The sequence below is a fragment of the Rhododendron vialii genome, chromosome 7a (assembly GCF_030253575.1).
Source record: "Rhododendron vialii isolate Sample 1 chromosome 7a, ASM3025357v1".
In the NCBI taxonomy this organism is placed as follows: domain Eukaryota; kingdom Viridiplantae; phylum Streptophyta; class Magnoliopsida; order Ericales; family Ericaceae; genus Rhododendron; species Rhododendron vialii.
The window spans coordinates 249,783-271,563 of record NC_080563.1 but is presented as its reverse complement, the minus strand read 5'-3'; the positions used below and the strand labels follow the sequence as shown (position 1 = coordinate 271,563).

General features: G+C 37.2%; 3 protein-coding genes across 6 annotated transcripts; 2 read left to right on the top strand and 1 right to left on the bottom strand.

Annotated features, from left to right (window-relative positions):
- The first annotated feature begins 1,908 nt into the window (after positions 1–1,908).
- On the top strand, positions 1,909–6,470 carry LOC131333038 (cytochrome b5-like). Of its 2 annotated transcripts, none has more exons than XM_058367341.1 (4): positions 1,909–2,034; positions 2,151–2,282; positions 5,827–5,893; positions 5,982–6,470. In XM_058367341.1, exons 2-4 carry the CDS (start codon positions 2,193–2,195, stop codon positions 6,233–6,235), a joined length of 411 nt encoding a protein of 136 aa, XP_058223324.1. In that variant the 5' UTR covers positions 1,909–2,034; positions 2,151–2,192; the 3' UTR covers positions 6,236–6,470. The 2 variants fall into 2 exon arrangements, with proteins under 2 accessions (XP_058223324.1, XP_058223325.1); XM_058367342.1 differs by having other exon boundaries at positions 1,971–2,034; positions 2,155–2,282.
- A 6,867-nt stretch (positions 6,471–13,337) lies between these two features.
- LOC131334106 (cytochrome P450 78A3) lies at positions 13,338–16,736 on the bottom strand. Its single transcript, XM_058368982.1, has 2 exons — positions 15,424–16,736; positions 13,338–14,221 (listed from the first exon to the last, which is right to left on the bottom strand). The coding sequence occupies exons 1-2, from the start codon at positions 16,447–16,449 to the stop codon at positions 13,583–13,585; spliced, it is 1,665 nt and encodes a 554-aa protein (XP_058224965.1). The 5' UTR covers positions 16,450–16,736; the 3' UTR covers positions 13,338–13,582.
- Positions 16,737–17,543: 807 nt separating this feature from the next.
- LOC131333133 (uncharacterized) lies at positions 17,544–21,506 on the top strand. Of its 3 annotated transcripts, XM_058367488.1 has the most exons (6): positions 17,544–17,907; positions 19,456–19,530; positions 19,607–19,695; positions 19,799–19,894; positions 20,615–20,684; positions 20,909–21,506. In XM_058367488.1, exons 1-5 carry the CDS (start codon positions 17,850–17,852, stop codon positions 20,663–20,665), a joined length of 369 nt encoding a protein of 122 aa, XP_058223471.1. In that variant the 5' UTR covers positions 17,544–17,849; the 3' UTR covers positions 20,666–20,684; positions 20,909–21,506. The 3 variants fall into 3 exon arrangements, with proteins under 3 accessions (XP_058223471.1, XP_058223470.1, XP_058223469.1); XM_058367487.1 differs by lacking the exon at positions 20,909–21,506 and adding an exon at positions 18,002–18,071 and having other exon boundaries at positions 19,799–20,895; XM_058367486.1 differs by lacking the exon at positions 20,909–21,506 and having other exon boundaries at positions 19,799–20,895.
- The last annotated feature ends 275 nt before the right edge of the window (positions 21,507–21,781 follow it).

Below are 21,781 nucleotides of genomic sequence, written 5' to 3'. Positions count from 1 at the left end.
TTATTTTATAGTACTTTATGGATGTACACAGCGTACCTCTATTCAAAAAGTAAAAGAGTTTGTTAAAATGTTAAAAAAATTTACTAAAGACGAAAAAATATGCAAATCTATAGAACTTTTAATCTCAAAATTGACAACCAAACAAAGTGGGTCCCATCATTCTATTTCTAATTTCTATAGTTGTTTTTCTCTTCTTTTTTTACAGTGTCACCGTTACCAATATTGCCAACATTTTTGGGTACACAAATGTTGTGACCTTGTGCGGATGTGTGTAGTGAAAATATATGTAGAAGGTGGCTGAGTTGGTTACCAATATTTAAACAGAAACACATGTGCTACTCGAAAATGTCAAACTGGCAAATGGGTTCGAAGGTTGGAGGGATGGCATTCTCACTATTGGCACATTTGGGTTTGATCCAGTGAGCGATTTTGATGAGAAAAAAAAAAAGTCAAAGTAGTTGTAGAAAAACAAGAATTAATTAAGTAGTGGTGAAGAAGACTATGATCAGGAGTTCTTATATGATGATCATGAGAATTATGACTCGAAAGAGTGTAAAGAATTAGAACTTGATCCCCTGGTACTGTTCGCAACATTTGGATATTGTGGCTCCTGTTATGGCAAAATTGCCCAGAATAAAAATGAACTGAAAATGTCATGCGAATTAAGTTGGATGGCATGGGACTCAGGGGGTGAAAAGGGGAACAAGATGAAGAAGAAAAAAGAGAGAACAACTGATTCTGATGGGATCAACGACACAAATTCAGATCGCACCAACCACAATCTAGATATCAGTTATCACAAGAAGAATGTTACGAATAACAACCATACGATTGATTTTAAGAGTAAAAAAAGGACTCTGGTTTGGCAAGAAGCTCATCCCCCGTGTCAGAGAGGATACTAAACTGAATCAAGTGAGTCCGTCCATGCATGTCTTTTTCTTTTCTTTTTTTTAATATCTCTCTTTGTAATATCTGTTTTCCTTGCTCACTATGCCTCTTTTATGTTAGCTAGGTCTACTTAATGTAAAGAGCAAATTGCGATTTAAAAGAAAATAATGCAATATTTGCAGTACTACTTAATTCTTGACACGAGTCAATTTGTGGTGATGTGTTTCAATTAATTTCGTTGAAGGAGATGTTCCTAAGAGGTTGGACATACGTCAGCTAACAATTACGTAATTAATTTCCATTTCTGTAACTGTAGTTGATGAGAAGGATGCTGACGATCGAGGAAGATCCATCCAGACGCACTTGAAGCAAAAGCTGTTCATAATCAAGATCACAAAGGGGAGGGCGGTGGTCAGATAAAATGCGTACTGCCTACGTACTACTAGCTCAATGAACAGCACGGTTTCCCCTTCTTCGAATTACTAACGGTATTCTATCCTAGATGTCTTCGATCTTTTAATTTTATCAAGGTAGTGGTAATTTGAATTCCATATTCACCCCAAGGAATCTGGTAGGGTTGGCATGAAGTAGACAACAGCCAAAAGACTTACCTCCTTAAGATAAGGTCTTGCAGGGTCGAATTCCTCGAAAATCAAATATATACATTGTTAGTTTTGAAGATCCAATGTATGTCACATTTTCAAGTGGTCATTATCATCTACTGCTACGTAGACTAATGTGTCTTTTTCTTTTCTTTTTGATGCAGATGCTATAATCTAAGCTGTGAAGAAGTCCCGAGTCTCTGGTTTCTTAACCAGAAGTGTGTGTCTTCTTCGATTTTCTTGTATATGAACCAATGAACTATGAGATCAGTATCTGTTTTGTACACTAATTTGTTCGGAAATTGTTTTGGCATTGTTTTGTGTGATAAAGAATTTGTTGCATGAAAATTAGTGGCTTCAGTAATGTCATGAACCAGTCTTTTCGATAGGGGTCAAAAAGTAAATATCTGAGAATAGAAGGCCTTAATAGCATAATATGGAAACTTGGAGGGACTAAAAATAGGTTTGACTTTCTGCCGACAGCAGTTCGATAGAGGCTGTCTCTCTCTCTCTCTCTCTCGAGTTCTACAGAACTTTTCTCTTGGTATCTCCGAATCACTGTCCTTGTTAATTTGATCTTATTATTTATTACAGCCTTCAAATTTCGAATCTGACAATAATGTTTGTGGATCTCTCTGTATTTGTTTGTGGTGGCGATAGATAGATTGGTTTGGTGGTGAGCAGTTTTAATCGAAGAGAGAGATGACTTCAAATCTAGAAGTAGTTCATCCATTTGAGGAGGTTGCAAAGCACAACCATAAAGGGGATTGTTGGCTTATCATCTCTGGAAAGGTCTCCTCTCTCTCTTTTTACTTTCACTCTATTTCTGTCGATCGAATATTACTCGTCATCTGGTTTTCCTGTTTGTGCATTGCCAAGATTCATGATTTGCTGCAAAATTAGTATCTTTTCGGATTGGATTTCTTTTTTGAATCACGTGGGTGGGAATATTATTTGTTTATCACTACTTATTTAAGCAAGAACTGAGTGAAGTCTTCATGGCAACCCGGAAATCAGTCTGATTCGGTCAACTCAATTCTTTTAATCAGTTAACAAAATTTAATCTTAGCAGCATGATTGGTCTAGTTCTGAAGGAAAAAAAAAAGAGGAGCCCTAGCATATATAATCAATTGAGATATGATTATCACACTCCACTTTTCTTCTAAAAAAAAATAAAAAAAATTACTATACATCTTTTAGTATGCTTTGAATATCTAATTTTAAAACTTCCACCCCCTTGTTGAAAAACTGTAATATGCCCCGAGGAATTCCTACCAGCAGACTTCCCTGCACACGAACTGAATTGTCTAAGTGCTCTCGTGAAAAATTTAGATTGCACTTATAAGTAGTAGAATTTGAGAAATAATGTCATTAACCCTGGGATGAGATCACATTGTAAATATCTAACCCGGGTAGCACTACGGTAAAGCTCCAGCATAACGTGAAGCTTCCGAATGCATTCTCTGGTCTTTCTTCAGAATACAAAATCGATCTATTTGGTTCTGGATGGCCTTTAAATTGTGGTGCTCTCTCTATCAGGAATAGCCTCTAGTGGTAGGGGGAAGTCAGAGATAAGGCAAAGGAATGATCAATCCTATGCAGCTATGCTAAATCAATGGATTTTTCATGGTACACAAAGCCACTTATTCATTTGTGACAGATCATGATTTGGTGCTTAGTTTTCATGTTTGTTGGGAATGATTATTTAGTGCTCTTGGAGCACCGCCATATGTCGCTTCACGGGCCTTTTACATCACACGGACTTGGTGGTGGAGCCCACACAAATGTGTGGTGGAGAAGGCCCCCAGAGCACCACGTGGCCTTACTCCAGTAGTAAGTAGTAATAATATTCCGTTCTGTTTTCCAAGTTGACAAAACTTTGACTTTACATCATGTGTTTTAATTGGGGTAATCTAATTGATTTTCTCCAGACTAGAAACTAGGAGTTCATATTGTTATCACATTTTCGTGTATTATGATGGACAAGTTATACACCGGCTTCTTTGATGTGTAACTAGTTCAAATAGTGCATCTTTTCTTCGAAAAGCCATTGAGGAATTTGAAGTAATTGAAGCAGTGAGATACTAATTTTATTCAAGTTTTCCTTCTTCGTTTTCCTTTAGTTTTCTATTCAGTCTTGGAATCTATAGCATATAGTGAAAGCGTTTTCATTTTAATGCAGTGCCCCGCATACCAGTTTGTATGATTGATGGGATGAATATCATCTTAAGTACTGCTGTACTTGTTCCTTGAAGATTTCTCATTGATTCTACTTTTCTTTTTCACAATTTTCAAGACAAATAGAACAAAGAACAATTTTTAAAAGAACCTGGAATGAAACTTTTAGGATTCTTTAGGGGGAGGTGATAATTCCACGACATTATTTGTTAGGACACGACAAATTCCATGGACTGACTATTGTACCCTTCTCAGTCAAAACGAAGCAACCCAATCCTCCTCGTCACTACAGATTTGTAGACGTAAAAGACCCACTTGTGCCGCTTCCCTCTCTACTCTCCTGTCTCCTCTGACCCTCTTTACCTCCAATTGATTTTGTGGATTGGTCGCCGGAGGCAACCATTGGGAATGCCTCAAATCTGAATATTAATATGCTTGAATTGAATCAATCTCAGGCGGTGTTCCACTTTTTAAAAAAGAAGGTTTTGGGAAAAAGAAGGTAATTTCAAGGTCAAAAATCATGTGTTGACGCAAATAATTTTCCTACCAACATGGATCTTGTTTGATAGATCTCATTGAGATCTTTTAAATGGTGCAAAAAAAATTAAAAAATTATTTTTCATTTTCGTTATATTTGAGTTTGAAATTACCTTCTTTTTGGAAAAAAAGGTTTTGGGAGAAAGCAGAATGGGGCCTCAGCATTCTTTTGAAACCCACATAGGAGTCAACAAACCCAGCCTCTTCGTCGCCGCATAAGATCACTAGATCAAGATCAATGACTTCCTTTGCCCATATGACAACAGTGTACTTTGAATAAGCAACACATCCATACCCATTAGTTACTTTTATCAAGTGAAAAAGGGGTGGTCTGCAAACATCACACCAAGGGTGGAGAGAGCAGAGAGAACAGAGAAAATGGGAGATCCTCTTCATTTCTTATTATTGATTAAAAAGATTCATTTTCTTTCTATAAAATTATGTTACCACTTTGAGTCTAAATTTTAAATATACAGAAGATTCCGAATGGTACCTGCGTTGGAAATTAAGTTGGAAATTAAGATGCGATTGAAGGGGGTTGGATGGGGCGACAGTGGTTAATTTCTAGAGAGAGAGAGAGAGAGAGACATGGGTCTTGTAGTGAAGGAATTAAAGAGGGGACGGAGAAATTCAGGAAGGCGAGTAGAGAAATTGGAGTGAGAGAAATGAGGATTGAGTATTGTTGCCTGATGGCGACGATTTTTATTTTCTGATCGTAAGCCAAGAGAAAGAGGAAAGAGAGAAGGCAAAGAGGGAAAGTGAGTTGTTTTGATGAGGAGGATTGGGTTGCTTCGTTTTGACTGAGGAGGGTACAATAGTCAGTCCGTGGAATTTGTCGTGTCCCTAACAAATACTGTCGCGTCCCTAACAAATACTGTTGTGGAATTATCACCTCCCTTTTTTAGGCCACAAAAGTCCAAAGTGCGAGAAATTAATTTTAAAGAACCTGCAATTTTGGGTATCATACTTCAAAATATCGATGGGAAAATTGTTCATGGCGTATCCAAAGTAATGAAAAGACAACTCTTTGTGTATGGTTTGGGGATTCTGGACTACCTTTGTTACCTTCTGGATTTCGATTCCCCTTGGACCCTATCGCTCTTCAATCACCCTATCCCACAGAAGTTCAATTGCTGGCCGTCTACTGTTTATCAACATATTCTTAACAGATGGACTTGTTGAATCAACTTAGAGCAGGTGATAGATCTCATGAACAATGCAGATGCAGCTGTTGATGGAAGATTCAAGGTTTGTTTTACACAGGTGCAATTGCAACACGATGGCACATGTAGTGAGAGATGCTAACTGGCATGATACAATGGCCAATTAAGTTAGTGGACTGTTGATTGCTGATATGTTAGTGATAGGTTGATAGGAGGGTTTAGTCCATCCTCTGCTGTTTCTACTTCTTATATGTACCAATAAGTTAAAAGAACCATTCCCTCCAAAAACAGATAGAAAAGTAGTAGTGAAACTGTGAAAAAGGATACCTTTATTCTCAGCTGTATATAGCTGGTTAACTATTGAAGTTTAGACAAGTAACAAAAGGCTCCGCTTAAGTAGCCAGTGGTCAAAATTTTCCCACCTTTTGTTGACTGGCAGTCGTAAACCTCTGTTTTAGGTGTATGACGTAACCTCATTCTTGGATGATCATCCTGGAGGAGATGAAGTCTTGATAACAGCAACTGGTAAAATTATATGGCTATATACTTGGCCAGCATTTTTTCGTCAACGCAAATATTTAAACCTATATCAAATATGAGTGGTTTTTTGCAGGGAAAGATGCAACAGATGATTTTGAAGATGTGGGCCACAGTGATTCTGCAAGAGAGATGATGAGCAAGTACTTGGTTGGTGAGGTTGATAGCTCCACTATTCCGGCAAGAGAGTATTACAAACTACCTTCAAAAGCATCGTCCGCTTCTAACCAGTCTCCTGGAATCCTGGCTAAGATACTGCAATTTTTGGTACCCCTGTTGATCGTGGGATTAGCATTTGCTTTGCGACAATTTACCAAAAAAGACCAGTGAGTTAAGTTGGTCACTTGTGTTGTTTGGGCTTTGGACCAAAATGCATTTTGTGTGATAACTATTGTTGCTATCCATGAAGTGGTATTGTGTCTTATGAAAACTTCATTGTGTGCCTTCCCTGTCCTATATCCAGTTGCTGGTGCAGTTGTGATTTTGGAATTTATTACTACTTGTGTCCGGATTCTTATATTTGTGTTGTCTTGAATGAAACGTTCTCGTAGCATGCATATGCAAACTTACAGTGGCTACCACACTTCGATTTATGGTTTCGATTTAACTCCACCGTTTCGTTATTGAAATGGAGATCGACCCTCCTTTTCAAGAAATTAGGTTCCAAAATGTCATGACGAACAGCAAAGCAACCCTTCGATTACTACTGCTGAGGAAGTGTTTTTCTGTGAAATTATGATTTTTTTTTTCCCTTTTAGACTTCAATGTTTTACAGTTGGAAAGGTTCTTAGAGATTCATGAAATGATTAATAGCCGCTGCCAAACAATGACTATGTGAACTCCGACATCTGACAGATTCAAGGACACGAAAAACAAGGACAGGGAAAATAAGAATTGTGAAAAAAATAAAACTATAATTTGATGGGCTATGGTACAGGAAGGCCTGTCAGTCTTATTCCTCGGAGAAAGTTTTGGTTGCAGTGAACTGAATGCTGTGGCCTTTATTGGCAAGTAGAGTACTAGTGCTACACCCCTGCTGTAAGAAAGATTCAGAAGAAAGTAAATTAATATAAGCTAGCTTAACAATACAAGAGCACTTTTATTATTCTTAAAGCAGGGGCGGGGTACTTCTGCTCTATCAACATAATTTCATTGTTTGGGATGGCCGTAAGTGGTAAAATGAGAACTATAAAAAGACAAGTTTAGAGATTAGGGAGTGCTATCCTCCTCTGCTGACTGCTCTCTACTCGATCTCCTTACCTTAAAATCAGCTTTGATGTCAGCCAGCCAGCCAGCATTGGACAAAAATTTGCACGTCCTGCCAAAAATGATCACTGGAAGTTAACAAACAATTAATTGCACTATCTAGTACTAGTATAGTGATATAGCACTAGGTAACAAGGCAGCTGGCATCCCCTTGGGTTGGGTTGGGTTGGGGTGGGGTGGGAGTCATTTTCTGATCAAATTAAGAGGTGCGCTGATGATTGTATTTCACGAAGAAGTAACCCCGGCCCCCGGTTATGATGATTAGCGGCACATGCACTTGAAAGTCCTTGTGTTTCACTTTCAGCAATGTACTGACATGATGGCATGGGACATAAATGTTATATACAGACATATATTCTTCTTATTATATTAATTAATTGTAGGAGTAGTAGTACACTTAATAAAACATGAGGATTCTTCGATCGAGTATTTTGTGGAAAACATGAATATTCCTTCCAAAGAATGATTCCAAAGCCTCGAGTATTTTCGTGGAAAACCATGATTAATCCAAAGCAAAGCACTCGCTAGCTAGCTCTGGCCTCCAGGGTTTCTTAATATTATTGGTAGGAGTAGTACTTAAAAAGTTGCTTCATACGTGTTTGATATTAATTGGTCTGATATCCCTTTTCTTATCTTAGTGGGAGAATCACTACTATCTAGCTAAGATTACTACTATTGCGAAAATGCATGCGTCCATTATTTATTACTACTATTACGAAAATCAGAGTGTGTCACATGCATTAATTTGTGGGATATAAATAATTATGCATGCCACCTTCATCTGCTTGCTATATAGCTAGAGATATATATGGAGGAGGAGATCGAGATGGTGCATGGTGGGCGAATTGAATTGAATTGAATTCCACGTGTGTCGACTAATTAATTACCAACTTCGATATAGTATATGATCACCTACTACTAGCTAGACTGACTGATAGCAAAGTAATTAATTTCCAAATGATTACATATATATATGCACTACTATTTGTCAACTCGATTAGAAATTGGCTGTCTATTGTATTATTGTTTCTTTCAACAATATTAATCTTACTCCGGTCTATCTATCAGTATCTTTTTGGTTATACAGTACTAATTAATTACGAGACAGAAAGATATAAGTATACTACGTACAGCTAGTACGTACTATTAATTTTGCTCCATGTTTAAGTTTAGGGGAAATGCTACGGTGTCCACCCGCCGTTTGGGAACACCGTAATTTTTGACATAACTGACCATTACAAGCATAACCAAGACCAGTGATGTGTATAACCAAAATCTTACAAAGGCATAACCCCTAAAATCTCCAAAAATTCTGGGGATTTTGGGGATTATGCCTTTGTAAGGCCTTAGTTATACATGTCACTGATTTTTGTTATGCTTGTAGTGGTCAGTTATACCAAAAATTATGATGTCCCCAAACGGCGGGTGGACACTATAGTATTATCCTTAAGTTTATGAATCTCATGATATGCCTACATCTTTCTTTGGCATTCAAATCAAATGGCAGGAATCACACTTTAATTGTCAAAACATGTACGTGTGCTCCCATCAAGGATTATATCTTGTGGACGTACAAGATCACTCGCTTAATATTAATGCATGCTCGAGCTTGGGGCCAATAAGTTTATCATATAGTAAAGGTAATTAATTTTCGCGTCCATTGGCCCACACGCACCACAGTGCTCAAAGTTATGGCAATTGTCATGCATCACTTAATTTGGATGATCACAGCTATCTGTTAAAAGTTATGGCAATTATCTGTAGAAACCGAGTTTTTTTTTTTTTTTTTAATCTCTATAGTAACCGAGTTTATGGTGGATAAACATGTTGCTAATTGCATTACGAGTGTGCATAAATGACTAGCGACCCATGTTACTCGGACAAGCATTCATGCATGCGTATTATTTAATTGGAAAGTAGATGCAAATAGATATATACTTAGGGAAAGTCTACAATACACATCACTTAAAAGGGTGTATCATATGCATCTATTTTATGGTTCATTCATAACAATTTAACGTGTTTCGTAACTTTTACTTATGATCGATAACCATGCAATTGCATAAAAATTAACTCTTGTTGACAAAATATACTGGGCTAGCTGTGTAATTCACTATATACCTACAAAAAGCAAAAAAGAAAGAAAGTAAACATACATAAAAATCTACATACTCGTGTACATATGACCGCAGGGTTTGATAATTTGATCGATTACCTTTAAATGAAAAAAATTGAAATATTTTTTATACCATTCATTTGAAAGGTCTGATTCATTCCGTGTGGTATAATCCATTCAAGTCGGAAGATGTCAATTCAAATACTATTCAAAAATGTAACGCCTCTAGTGGTTCATTTTATGCATGTGGTACGCCCATTCTGGTTCATGTTATGCAATCTCTAGTTACTCTGTGTACTTAACGTTACGCCTATTGGGGTCCCACCTTAAAAATTGTTACGCTGTCTATGGTAGTGTGCACGAAATTTGGCTAATGTTATGCGACTTGGGTACGAAATTTGGCTAATGTTACACGGCTTGTGTACGAATTTGGCTAGTGTCATGCGGCTTGAGGTTCAATGTTATGCGAGTTGTGATTCGATGTCATGCAGCTTGTGGTACAAGTTTGCCTTTGGCTCCAATTAACCACACCCGAAAACTTATGTTACGTATGCCATTTCAAGGTCTTAATTGATCCACCAAAATTTATGTTACACCATTCTAAGGTCTTCATCGAGCCAATCACCCCTAACAAATTCATGTTACCGAAATGTCTCATTGTTAGAAAGTGTTATGCGCTTTTAAGGCTATGTTATGCCTCCTGTGGTTAATTAGGAATATATTTTATTGGTGGTATCCTGCTAGGTTGGCTGGTTAAACAAGTTAAGTATTTTTGTATTGGTGGCACAATATGGACCACTTATTTGGGGTAATACGATATCCTCTTTTAGATGAGTGACACTATAAATATTATTATTATATAACATTACCTATACTAAGGGTTGTTTTGGCTAAGGCCCCATTCCGCTAAGGTTAAGTATTTTTTGGGTACTTATTTCCCATTTTATAATATATATATATATATATATATATATATATCACAATACATCATCTTTAATTCAAAAAATTAAGTACTTCCCTTAGTGGAATGGGGCCTTTGGCTTATTTGTTTGCCAAAAAGATTGTCTTTTATTATTATTATTATTTATTTTTGTCTTTATTCAAAAAAATTTGCATTTCAATCATAATTTTTAATTTTTTCGATTCCTCTCGTCGAATCGTCGTGGCAAATCAATAATCCACAAAAAATTAATACAAAAATAACAATTACGAATTTTTTTAATAAAGACAAAAAAAAAAAAAAAAACTAAATGGCCGCTTATTTAGCCAAAACAACCCTAAGCAAGTGTATTTCTACAAAAAAATATAAAGAAGTTCTCACCTTGACTCTCACTCCTACATGGCTTTTTATCAATAAAGCATAAATTCTTATAGGTTGATCAATATTGATGGGAGAACTAATCCGCAAGCTGCATTATCCGTATGATCAGTATTGTATTGATCAGATTGAAGAAGACAGCTGATATATAACAAAGTTCAGAGAGACTAATCTTATACTACTATATTTATGAACTTGGATTTTGTTCCTGCCTTCCTTATCCAAACGCATATAAGCTGGTGTCATCTTTGCTTAATTTGTTCCTGGCGTGCTAGCTAATTATACTCATTTTCAAGTCACGATGGATATATCGTTGTCCTGTCCCGGTTTCTAAGGTAGCTAGTCAAGTTGATCGAGGCCCTTTTTCCCTGGTTTGATAGGGGTCGGGCCGGGCACTGTATTCCTTCAAAATTTAGTACTCCTACTTAATAATTACTTCACCAAAATGTTTGCACAGGTGAGAGGTCTCTGTCAATATTCGATATCCATTCTCAACTAGCTAGAAATTAAGATGTGTTCATCGATCATGCAGTGTTGTGTATTTTACTAGTATTATTACAGTACTATATATACTTTTGCAGTTAGATCATTAATTAGACTAGGTGACTATATATATTTGGCACAGCATGCAGTAAAGTAAGTTTGATGATCGATGGATCGATCTTATAATTGGCATTTGGCCGGTCATTCGATCACTGGTATGGTTGAAATTAGTAATATACTACTGTACTATATATACCATGCATTTTACATCCTAACCCGGCCCCCACAAGTACTGATCGATCTTATGGAGAGAGAGAGAGAGAGAGATAGTGTCTTCAACACTGATCGAGCTTACCTCATTAGATCTGAGTCATGTACTATGTAGTAGTAGTACTGTTTGTTTTGACATTTAATTATGAAAATTAAGTCAATGGACAATGGTTCAAATTTTGATTTCAATAGATAGGAATAGGAATAGGATGGAAGATTACGTGTACTAGGTAATTACTGGAGCAAAAAAATTAATGTACTCGGCTAGCTACTTAATTAATTACTAGATATATATTACTCGATCCGGCCAGTTGAGTAAACGATGGGTTCAAATTAATTAATGTTACTAATTAACGTAAATCCTCGATCGACCGAACGAACGAGATACCATCTGGGGACAAATTCAAGGAAGTATATACGTAATAATTAATTAAGGAGTAAAGCATACATACATTAATTACTAGCTAATCGACATTAATTTAATCATCTGATCATGAATGACGCATATATATACCTGATCCAATTAATTAATACGTACACAGCAATTTGCATGTCATCGATAATATAGTTGTCCACTAGTATACGTATGAGTGGTTGCCTAGCTAGCCTCTGTAGAACTCTCTATTGAACAAGAAGATTACTCCTACTATATATATATATATATATATATATATATATATATATATATTTCTTCTACTTCCAAGTCAAAATATAGATGTGGATATCAATGATAGAGCCCGGGGGACAAGTGGCAGCGGTAGCCACCACAAGAATTTCAAAAAACACTATTACTATATTGAAAAATATATATTTTATCCTCCAAATTATATAGAATTGCCACCATTAGTTTTTTTTTTTGTTATATAGGCAGTCTTTAATCCTCTAAATTTTTTTTTTTTAACAAAGGAGGCTCTGAAAAAAAAGTCTAAAATTAAATTCAATAGGCCAAATGAAATATTATGAAACATGAGGTCTAAATTAAGAAAAAAAATCGAACTTCACACTATGGTTTTAGGCAAACTCTGTGGAAAAAATGGGAAAACAAAAAAAAATCTACAAGCAAACAAAAATGAGAGGAAGCAACTCATCCATGGTTGTGATTGAGCAGCATGGATATTTGCGAAGAAACCTTTTCAAAATCGAAGACATATGCAAGATTGCAGAGAAACATTATCCATTTATCCTTATGATTTCATAGAGCAAGAAAAACTACATTTAAGATTTTAGTTGCAAAATTATGAGCTCAATATTTTTAAGAATCTCAAGTTTCAATTTGACTACCATGTCATAGTTGTGTCGGATGTTAAATAAGAAAGTCCAAAATTTATTCCCTTGTTGATACATTAATTTATCTTATAATCACTTTGCCCATTTCAACGGCTATGACGGTACGTGCATTTTTTTGCTACGAACTTGTGAATACTAAATTGCGCAATAAGATGAATGATGATTTTTTGGCAAGTTTCTTGATTACATACATTGATAGAACATGCTAGAAGTTTTGATACCGATTCTAATGTTTTCGATACTTCTAATGTTTACTCTTTCTTAATACTGTATATGCATATATATGACAACAGCTTTTAGAATATTGCAGTCTATCTTTTTATTTTATTCTAGTCCACATGTTCGCAACTATACTAAAGTGAAATTCTAGTTCCGTCCCTAGTTGATATCCACCCGATGCATAATTCCATCGTAGATGACAATGCATGACACCTTTATAGGATGAGATTAAATTCTTTATACTGCTGGTGTAAACATTTGTTTCCTCCAAATCAATTACATTGCTTCACGTCGCCATGTTTTATTGATTGGAACCACTGTTTTACAACGTGGCTTAATGTAATTGATTTGGAGGAAAGAAATATTTACATCGGCAATGTAAAGAATTTATTCTCTTATAGGATAGAGTATTACAAAAGAGATAATTTTAATGACTCGAAAGATAAAAGAAATAAAAATTAATTAACAGCTACATACATTTCTCTCAATATCATCTACCGTATTCATAATGTCTCCCTCATATGCGTCCTTCAATGCTGCTAATCCCAAAAAGTGTAACGACCCGCGCCAGCTATCCTGCTTAACCTTTTTTTTGGACTACAGAAATGCAACATTATATACTACGTACTACTTCTATTTTTTTTCACCCCTTAATCCAAATTAACATACAAATTCAAAAAATTACGAGTTAACATAGTGATAGCTAGCCTTAAGACAGTCAACATGGTATGCGCCTAGCATGGACGCAAACTGTCAACGGATTAGCCATCTCACACGATAACCTTAAAACCTCTGATAAGTCAACAGCCGTTTGATTCACTGGCAACCATTCAAATTTGTGTAAAAGCGAGGCCACCCAAAAGGTGACCGTGGTCAAACCCAAGGTCTTCCCCGGGCAGGTCCGTCTCCCGGACCCAAATGGCGCAAGCCTAAGGTCTGATCCAAACACCGAGAACTCTGCTGCTTGATGATCAATAGCAGTACCCAAACTCACGAACCTCTCTGGCTTGAATGCAAGTGGATCCGACCACACATCTGGGTCCCGCATGATGGCCCACATATCCACCATGGCCGTAGTTCCTACTGGCACGTGATACCCATCAATAGTCGTGTCTGTTATCGCCAACCGCGACCAAGAGAGCAATGGTCCCGGCGGATGTAACCTCAACACTTCCTTCACCACTGCAGGTAGATACACCATCTTCGCTATATCAGTCTCTGTAACCGCGCGTGACCATCCCACTACTCTGTCTACCTCATCGTGCACCCTTGATTGAACTTCAGGATGGACTACCATCCGTGCTAGTATCCACTCCATCAAAATTGCCACGGTATCACTTCCTCTGAATATCATTTCCTGAAACAACACAAATTAAACAAGCAATTTTCATATAAAAATATTGGTAGTTAGGTCCATGCAAGTCGTCCTTCGTGCATTTTCAACTATACGCAAACAGCCACGAACACATACGCTGTGAAGCAAAACACGACTAAGTAGTCGATGTATTTGTGTCGGACACATGGGGATACCAATAAGCCGAAAGCTCACGGTGGTATGTAGTACCAGAATATATTACAAGGCAACACACACAAAAATAAAGTAAATAGAGAACACGTCTCTGAAACACGTTGAGGATATGCATGTCTCATGTGGACATGTATGGAGATATGGCGTGTGTGTCACTTTATAAAGAAAACTCCTATATTTCAATAATTCAGATTATAACAAATTTGTTCCACGTGTCTCGTGGTTTGTCTTTAAATTTATTGGATAATCTCTTAATCATGTGGAAGCAATATAAGGCCATGTTTTTCCTAAATTATCGTTTTTGTAGTTTCTTCGGTATTATTTATTTTTTCGTAATTTCTTATTTAGTTTTTTGCAGAAATTTTTACAATCAATCATTTGGCTCAACGAGCGGAATTAGAAAAATATAAAAACAAAAAATTGAATTTGAAAAAGGTTCAAACGTAGGGCACTAAAGGCAAAAGACAGATGTTTCAAATTTTTACGTCTTTAGTAAAACAAAAAAAATGCTTTTGGCCGCTATTTTCTTCTTTTTATAATCCTCTCATCGAACCGAATGACCGATGCAAAAAATAATAGTAATATTTAGAGTTGAAAATTATCAAAACAATAATTTAAGAAGAAGCTGGTACTTTTGTGAAAGTGTAAAAGTAGTTTGGGTGTGTGGGTTCGATAATCGTATTAATCACATTTAATCTATTTTTGTAAAGAATATGTGTATATTTTATTTTCTTCCATGTATCCCTCTGTGTTTGTATCCCTTTATGTTTGTGTAAGTGTAGGTATCTATGTCTTTATTTGTGTCTGTACATTCTGTACCATACTTTTTATCACGCCGATACAAATATGACTACTAATTTCTCCGACATGTACGTAAAACCGGCCCAATTATTTTCTTGTGTTGCGAAAATTTATCATGGAATGATGGAAATACATGTGAAATTTTGTAAAACTTATTGTAAATCTCAGACGACAAAAAGGGGTATTTTTATGTTTTTTATAGATAGAGGTGTATTTTATTGCTTGCTTACCCAAAGGACGGCAATCATATCGGGCTCTGATAATTTATCTGAACCCTCAAGGGAGAGCAAAACATCGACGAAATCACGGTTGAGGTGTCGGGGTTGCGCTCGGTGCTCTGCGATGACTCGGCTGATGAAGCGGTTCACTTTAGGGACAAGTTTGGAGCACCTGAACCGGATCTGTTGTGGGTCCAAGTCAGCTAACCAAGAAAGGTGATCGGACCAGTTGAGTGCGCCCAAAAGTTGGTACCCTTGGTCGACCAGCTCCCTCACTTCGTTTACTTCGGGATTGCTGGTATCGAGCCCGTATTTGCGTCCGAAAACAGAGCACATCATGTTGTTGAGGGAGGCATGTTTAAGTGCATCGCGGACACGAATGTCTCCAGTTTGCGACGCACCCAACATTGCTACCAACTGACCAGCAATTTCGAACCTCTGTGACTCGGAGGCTTTGATTTGCTTGGGACAGAAGAGATGAGAGGCTGCGATTCTACGGAGGGTTCGCCAGTAAACCCCGTAGGGAGCGAACCCAATAGCTCTGTTGAACATAAGACTGTAAGCTGAGTCTTTTACCGGACGATCAACGAAAACGGAACTGTTGAGAATCTGTTTGGCTACGTCCGGATCACAGGTAGCGATAACTCTGGTTTCGCCAAGGCTGAAAGCCAATAGACGCTTGGCTTTGTATTTGTCGGCGGCGGCAGCAATCCGGTGGTGGGTCAGACCCCACATGAGGTTCATGCTCCCAATGACAGGGAAACCTCTTGGACCATCGGGTATGGGCTGCTGCTTATAATTGGCCGTTGTTGATGATATTAATTTCAAGTAGTTGAGAAGGCGTTTCCTCAACCTGTACTTGCCCCAAGCAGGACCACCAGGGTAAGCCCAGTAAATCAAGCTCAAGACTAGCCAGATAAAGCATGTCATAATAAAACACCCTAGGTAGTTGTCGACCCAATTGAAAGCTCTATATTTGGAAGCTAGAGCCAGAACCCAAAGGCTCTCTACTTGAGTTCCCCCAATACCCATATCCATAAGTACTCCTTGGCCTAATTAATCAAACTAGTACTAGTATTTGAGTCTATGTATATATGATGATCGATAAGATTATAAGCTCATGACCCCCACAAGCTTAGCTAGATATTGGTTTTGAAGCAAAAACCGAGGGTGGGTTTGGTTGGTATATATAGGGAAAAGGAAGACAAATGGGTGAGAGAGAAAAAAAGAAAAAGAATTAAAGGGAACAAAATATTCCACCTAGCTAGCTTGAAATTAAGAATAATTAAGCGGTATACTTGTGATCGATTCATTTGTTTGTATGAAAGAGATCGAGTACGTGATGTAGTGGTGGGTATATATGAATATTGAGCGAAAATTTTAAACAGCGCTAAGATGAATTAATGGATGACAAAAGTGGAAAACAAATACTGTATATGAGTAATTATTCGGTGCTCCCGATCGAAGTATGATGTGAGGTGAGAGAAGGGAATCAGTATATATACTACCCTGTTGATATACGTAGTTAGCTAGGTAGTAGGAGTAGTTATATAGCCTAGAGGAGTATTAATTAGTTTATGGAACGGGATGTTAGTAGCTAGTATGTAGTAGTACTAGTATAGTAGTGTAGGAGTATCAAAGGAGGGGATCGAGGTAGGCAGCGTGATGGGATTGGGATCGCAGTGACAGCCATCTGAGTGGTGTTGGGCTAAAAGTGGAGAGTGGTAGTGCACGATACATGCAACCAAGTGGCCGGTGTGGTTGATACACTGATCTTGGCTCGCAATCTGATCTGGGCATTGGGCAAATCAATCCTTCCTTCCTGCGATTTGGGAGGGCAGCCCTAGCTCTTATTGAGTCGCCACGTGTTGGTGACAAACAAATGCAGTGTTCTTAGACACGATCGATGGGGACAACACAACTCCACAGTACTCCTCATATCTATATAATAAAACAGAGCGGTGTTTGAATTCAAAAGATAACTAACGCTTTAGATTTATCCTCATGCCTGCATAAATCTCTACCCTTCATCCTACAGAAGACTTTTTTGTAAATACTTAATCCATCCAAGGGCTATCCTAAATGGAATTTTGGTAAAATTTTGATTTGATTTTCAAAATTTGAAAATCAATCAGCTGAGTGGGAGCCCTAGCCGCACACAAATAATCCAGCGACTCTATCTCCCTCAATCTCCCCCTCTCTCGCGACTCTCTCTCTCCAATCGACCCACCGCACCACCACACCCCTCTCTTGCCTCCCTCTGTCGACTCCCTTTTTCTCCCTCCAACCAAACCTTAAGTCCCCGTGGGACCTCTCTGCGTCGACGGCAGACAATCCGTTTCACTTCAGTCAAGATCAGCAGGCGGCGGCGAAGGGAGTTTTCCGACAGCAGTAGTGGCCAAGTGATTGTTGCTTCAGCAACAGTTGTTTAAGCCCATATGTGTTGCCGTGTGGATTTTCGATGGCGAATCAGAGTGTTTGCATCAAACGGAGCAAGTACTACAATTTTTTCTCTCATCGTCATTTATGGAGTTCAATTCTTGCTTCATGTTTGATTTCATTTGTCTAATTCCATGGTATTGTGATTCAGTGGTGGGAAACCAACAAAGGGAACTGCATTTTGATGAGTGGGTGGCCCTTCATCGGTGATCAGAGCAAAGGTTTTATGTCTCTCTCTCTCTCTCAACCATCTATATGGAATTGCATTTTTGTGTAATGGCTCATCCTGAATTCTTTTTTTTCTTGAAAGAACCTATGCACTGTAAAATGTTCGATTATTTGTGTGCTTCAGTAGACCTACGGATCGGGGGAAAGGTCAAGTTTGGTCTAGAATCGAGTCTGATAAAGAATTGCTTTTGGTTATGTTTATCCTGCCGTTGATTATCAAGTATGTCAAATTTGGAACCTTTTTGGTTTTCTGTGTGTTTATAAAGTTTCTATATGGTTATTTGTTTGATTTTATAATGAAGTTTCGAGCTAGGGTTAAGGTTAAAGCAGCTGAATTGGGGGATTTTATTTTATTGAAAAATGGCAATGATTATCATTTGCGCGCCTTCAAAGTTTGGTTTTTTACTAAAAAAAAAAAGAATTCTTCTCAAGAGTCGAATTGGGTCTTAGAAACCTAAGGGACGTGCTTTTGGCTACGTTTACCCTGTTGTTTGTTATCAGTTAAAATTGTTGATTTTAAGGCAAATTCGAATCCTTTTGTTGGTTTGTCAGCGGTTGGAATGAAGTTTTGAGGTAGGGTTCAGGTTAGACCAGCTGAATTGGGGATTTTATTTTGCTGGAAATGATTTTCATTTGCCTTCAGTTTGGTGGGTTTTCTTAAAAGTCCTTTGGCTTTTAGATTTTTTTTCCTTTATTTGAGACTTTAAAAATTGCATTTGAGATGTTTGTAAGAATGCCTCAATGGAACAAAGAAACACATCTACCTGGGTGGCTTTTAGTTTTCTTTATTCATGCCATTTGAGAGGCTTCGTAATTTGGTTGAATATGTGAAATTTGGACTGGAAACAACCAAATTTGGTATGAGTGAGAGAAGTGCTAATGCTTTAATTGCTTAAACAATAAGAAACACTATGTTCAATCAAACCCAAACCCAATAGATTTTGTCCTCTACTTGGTCTCTCCGTAAAATCTACAAAACCAACCCACCCATATCTTTTTAACAAACAATTGCAATCCTCTCAATTCAAAATTGGAATGCTTTTTGTCTTCCGTATCTTTTTTTACTTTGGATTTATTCTAATATCTTGAATAGTCTTTTGTTTTTTTTCCTTCTGCCTCCTACATGTATTACGAAAAGCAGGCTTAATGGCCCGAGAAAAAAAGAGTACACGAAGTACTGCCAAGGGAACAACTTGCGTTAAGGGAAAGGAAAATGCATCGGAATGATTCTTTGAATTTGTATAGAGTTCTTACAAAAAAAGTATATAGCATACTTATTTTTTTATTTACCGTACGCAGGTTCGACATCTTTCAAGTTTCTCTATCAACACTACGCAGGTTCGACATCTTTCAAGTCTCTCTATCAACACTACGCAGGTTCGACCTCCTCAACAAGCAATGTTGGGATTGTGATACATGACAAGCAAAACGTCAATGGCATCTGTAGCAATGGTAAGACCATCAGTTACATATATATTCACTATTATTTTGGTAAACTTTGACAATACACCATACCCTACTTTTATAGGACGATGGAAGACAAGAATTGACTCAACCAAAACAAATGTCAAAGGGAAAGAAAAGGCAACCTATGCCATGGGAAATGAAAATGAACGGGTATGACAATTTCATTTCTCTAAACTTTTTTCGAATTAAATAGAGATGTCATCTTCTAATGCTGTTATTAACATTTCTCAACCGACTTTGTACATGCATGCAGATTCAACCTCTTCGAGACAGAAATATTGGAATAGTAATCCGCAATGAGTGGGACCACGATATCATCCATGTTGGGAATGGAAAGGAAAATTCACGGGTATCTTTTATCTTTCTTTTGGTAGTTTTAAAAAATATCCGGAGTCAAATAGCAAATTGTGGAGCATCTCTAAATTACACCTTTGTCTTCTTTGAGTCTAATTGAACTTACCCGATTTAATAGCATGGAAAGGTAGCGATTTTCCCAATTTGGTATCTGCAATTGCAGCACATGATTTTGAGAATGGCTGGAAAGGATTAGTACTCACTACTTAGGCTTGAAGCCAATATCCTATCTTTTGAAGCATTTTATTGAGATTGTTAAGTTCAATGCTTCTTTGATCCATGGCGTGACCATTTGTTATGTCCTTCGCTAGGTTGTTAATAACAGCGAGAGAGTAATTGCAGAAACTAACCCATTCTAATGAAGCCAAGGATTTGGACCACATGAAATTTTGATATGAGAGTTGATAAAGCTATTTGATATGGTACCATCAAATGGGAGATTGGCCTAAAGCAAAATTAGTAATCATTTACTTAGCATTCAATCATTTTGGGGATAGAGAAACTTCAGGTTTAGCATTTGTGGTGGGGATTTTGGACCAAATGGAATTCAAGGCTTCCTCATTCAATATTGAAGTGATATTACCAATTTTTTTGTTTGTCCTTTTTTATATTCCATCAAAGTTAGGTATAACATTTTATTTTATTTTGCTTTGTTGTTTAGTGGTGATTTTCCACATTCATATAAAGACTAACTCCTTCCTCACTCGAACCACAGGTGGTTGTGCTAGCTCAGAAGGACGCATTTGGACCAAATGAATTGTTATAGTGATACTAATTAGTAACCGGTAAGGACACATTTGGAAAAAGTCAAATTTGACTGATTATTAACCTTAGTAAAAGGTTAGTCTAAGCATCAAAGTCATCAACTTTATGGGTAGTTTGAAAGTGAGTAGTTTATAGGTAATTTGAAAGTGGAGTTGGAGCTTAGGGGTTAATGATATTTGAAGACAATAAGACTATGCGTTTTTGTTATCGAATAGAGCTACTTTTTTTTTGTTTTTCTTTCCAGAAGATTGTAGGCAGCAAACTTCCATGCGAGCTGGGGACGAAAAACTAATCTGAGGGGATACAAACCCAGGTCAAGGGAAAAAAAGTTTCAACTTGAATTCTATTCTCATGGATAGGTGCACATGGAGAAAACATCAATATGGTGGATGTGGGCTTCCCTAGGGAGACTCTTAGTGTGTTTTTTATTTTATTAAATATTCTTGCTCTTCTATCTTCCATTTGGAAAACTCACAGGTATACACATTTGACACCTAACTTCTATCTTCCATTTGGAAAACAAATATTAGTGCTTTAATAATACTGATATTTTTTTAAGGAGTATTGGGATACTAATTATGACATGAAAATTGCTTCTACAAATTCTTTAGCCACAAGTTGGTAAAAAGATATCAAAATTAACACTGGCACAACATGCGCGACGAGAACGAGAGCGAATCCTAAAGCATAGCACTGCACGGCGATCAGAACAACACTTGCTAGGGGATACTAGGGTAAGACTCTTTTGAATAAAAACAATGACATGCAAAATAAAATTAAAGGCAACAAATATGATAGACGATACAACCATCAATTCAAATATATGCAATTGACTAAATAGTTCACTGTCTATTTATAGACACAACCTCTACACGAAATAAATATTGAGGTTGCTCGGGATGAGCACTGTGTCGATATTTTAGGTACTCAATGGCAATATTATATCAAAAAATGTAATGGCCCAACGAGAATGAGAGAGCAATCTAAAGCAAGGCTATTCTTATTTTATTGTCATACCTAGATTATACATAAATAAGATTAAAAATTCTTATTTATGTAGGAATGTCAAGGATTGACAAAGTAACAATTGGGTCGTCGTGATAAGAGCTTTGTAAAG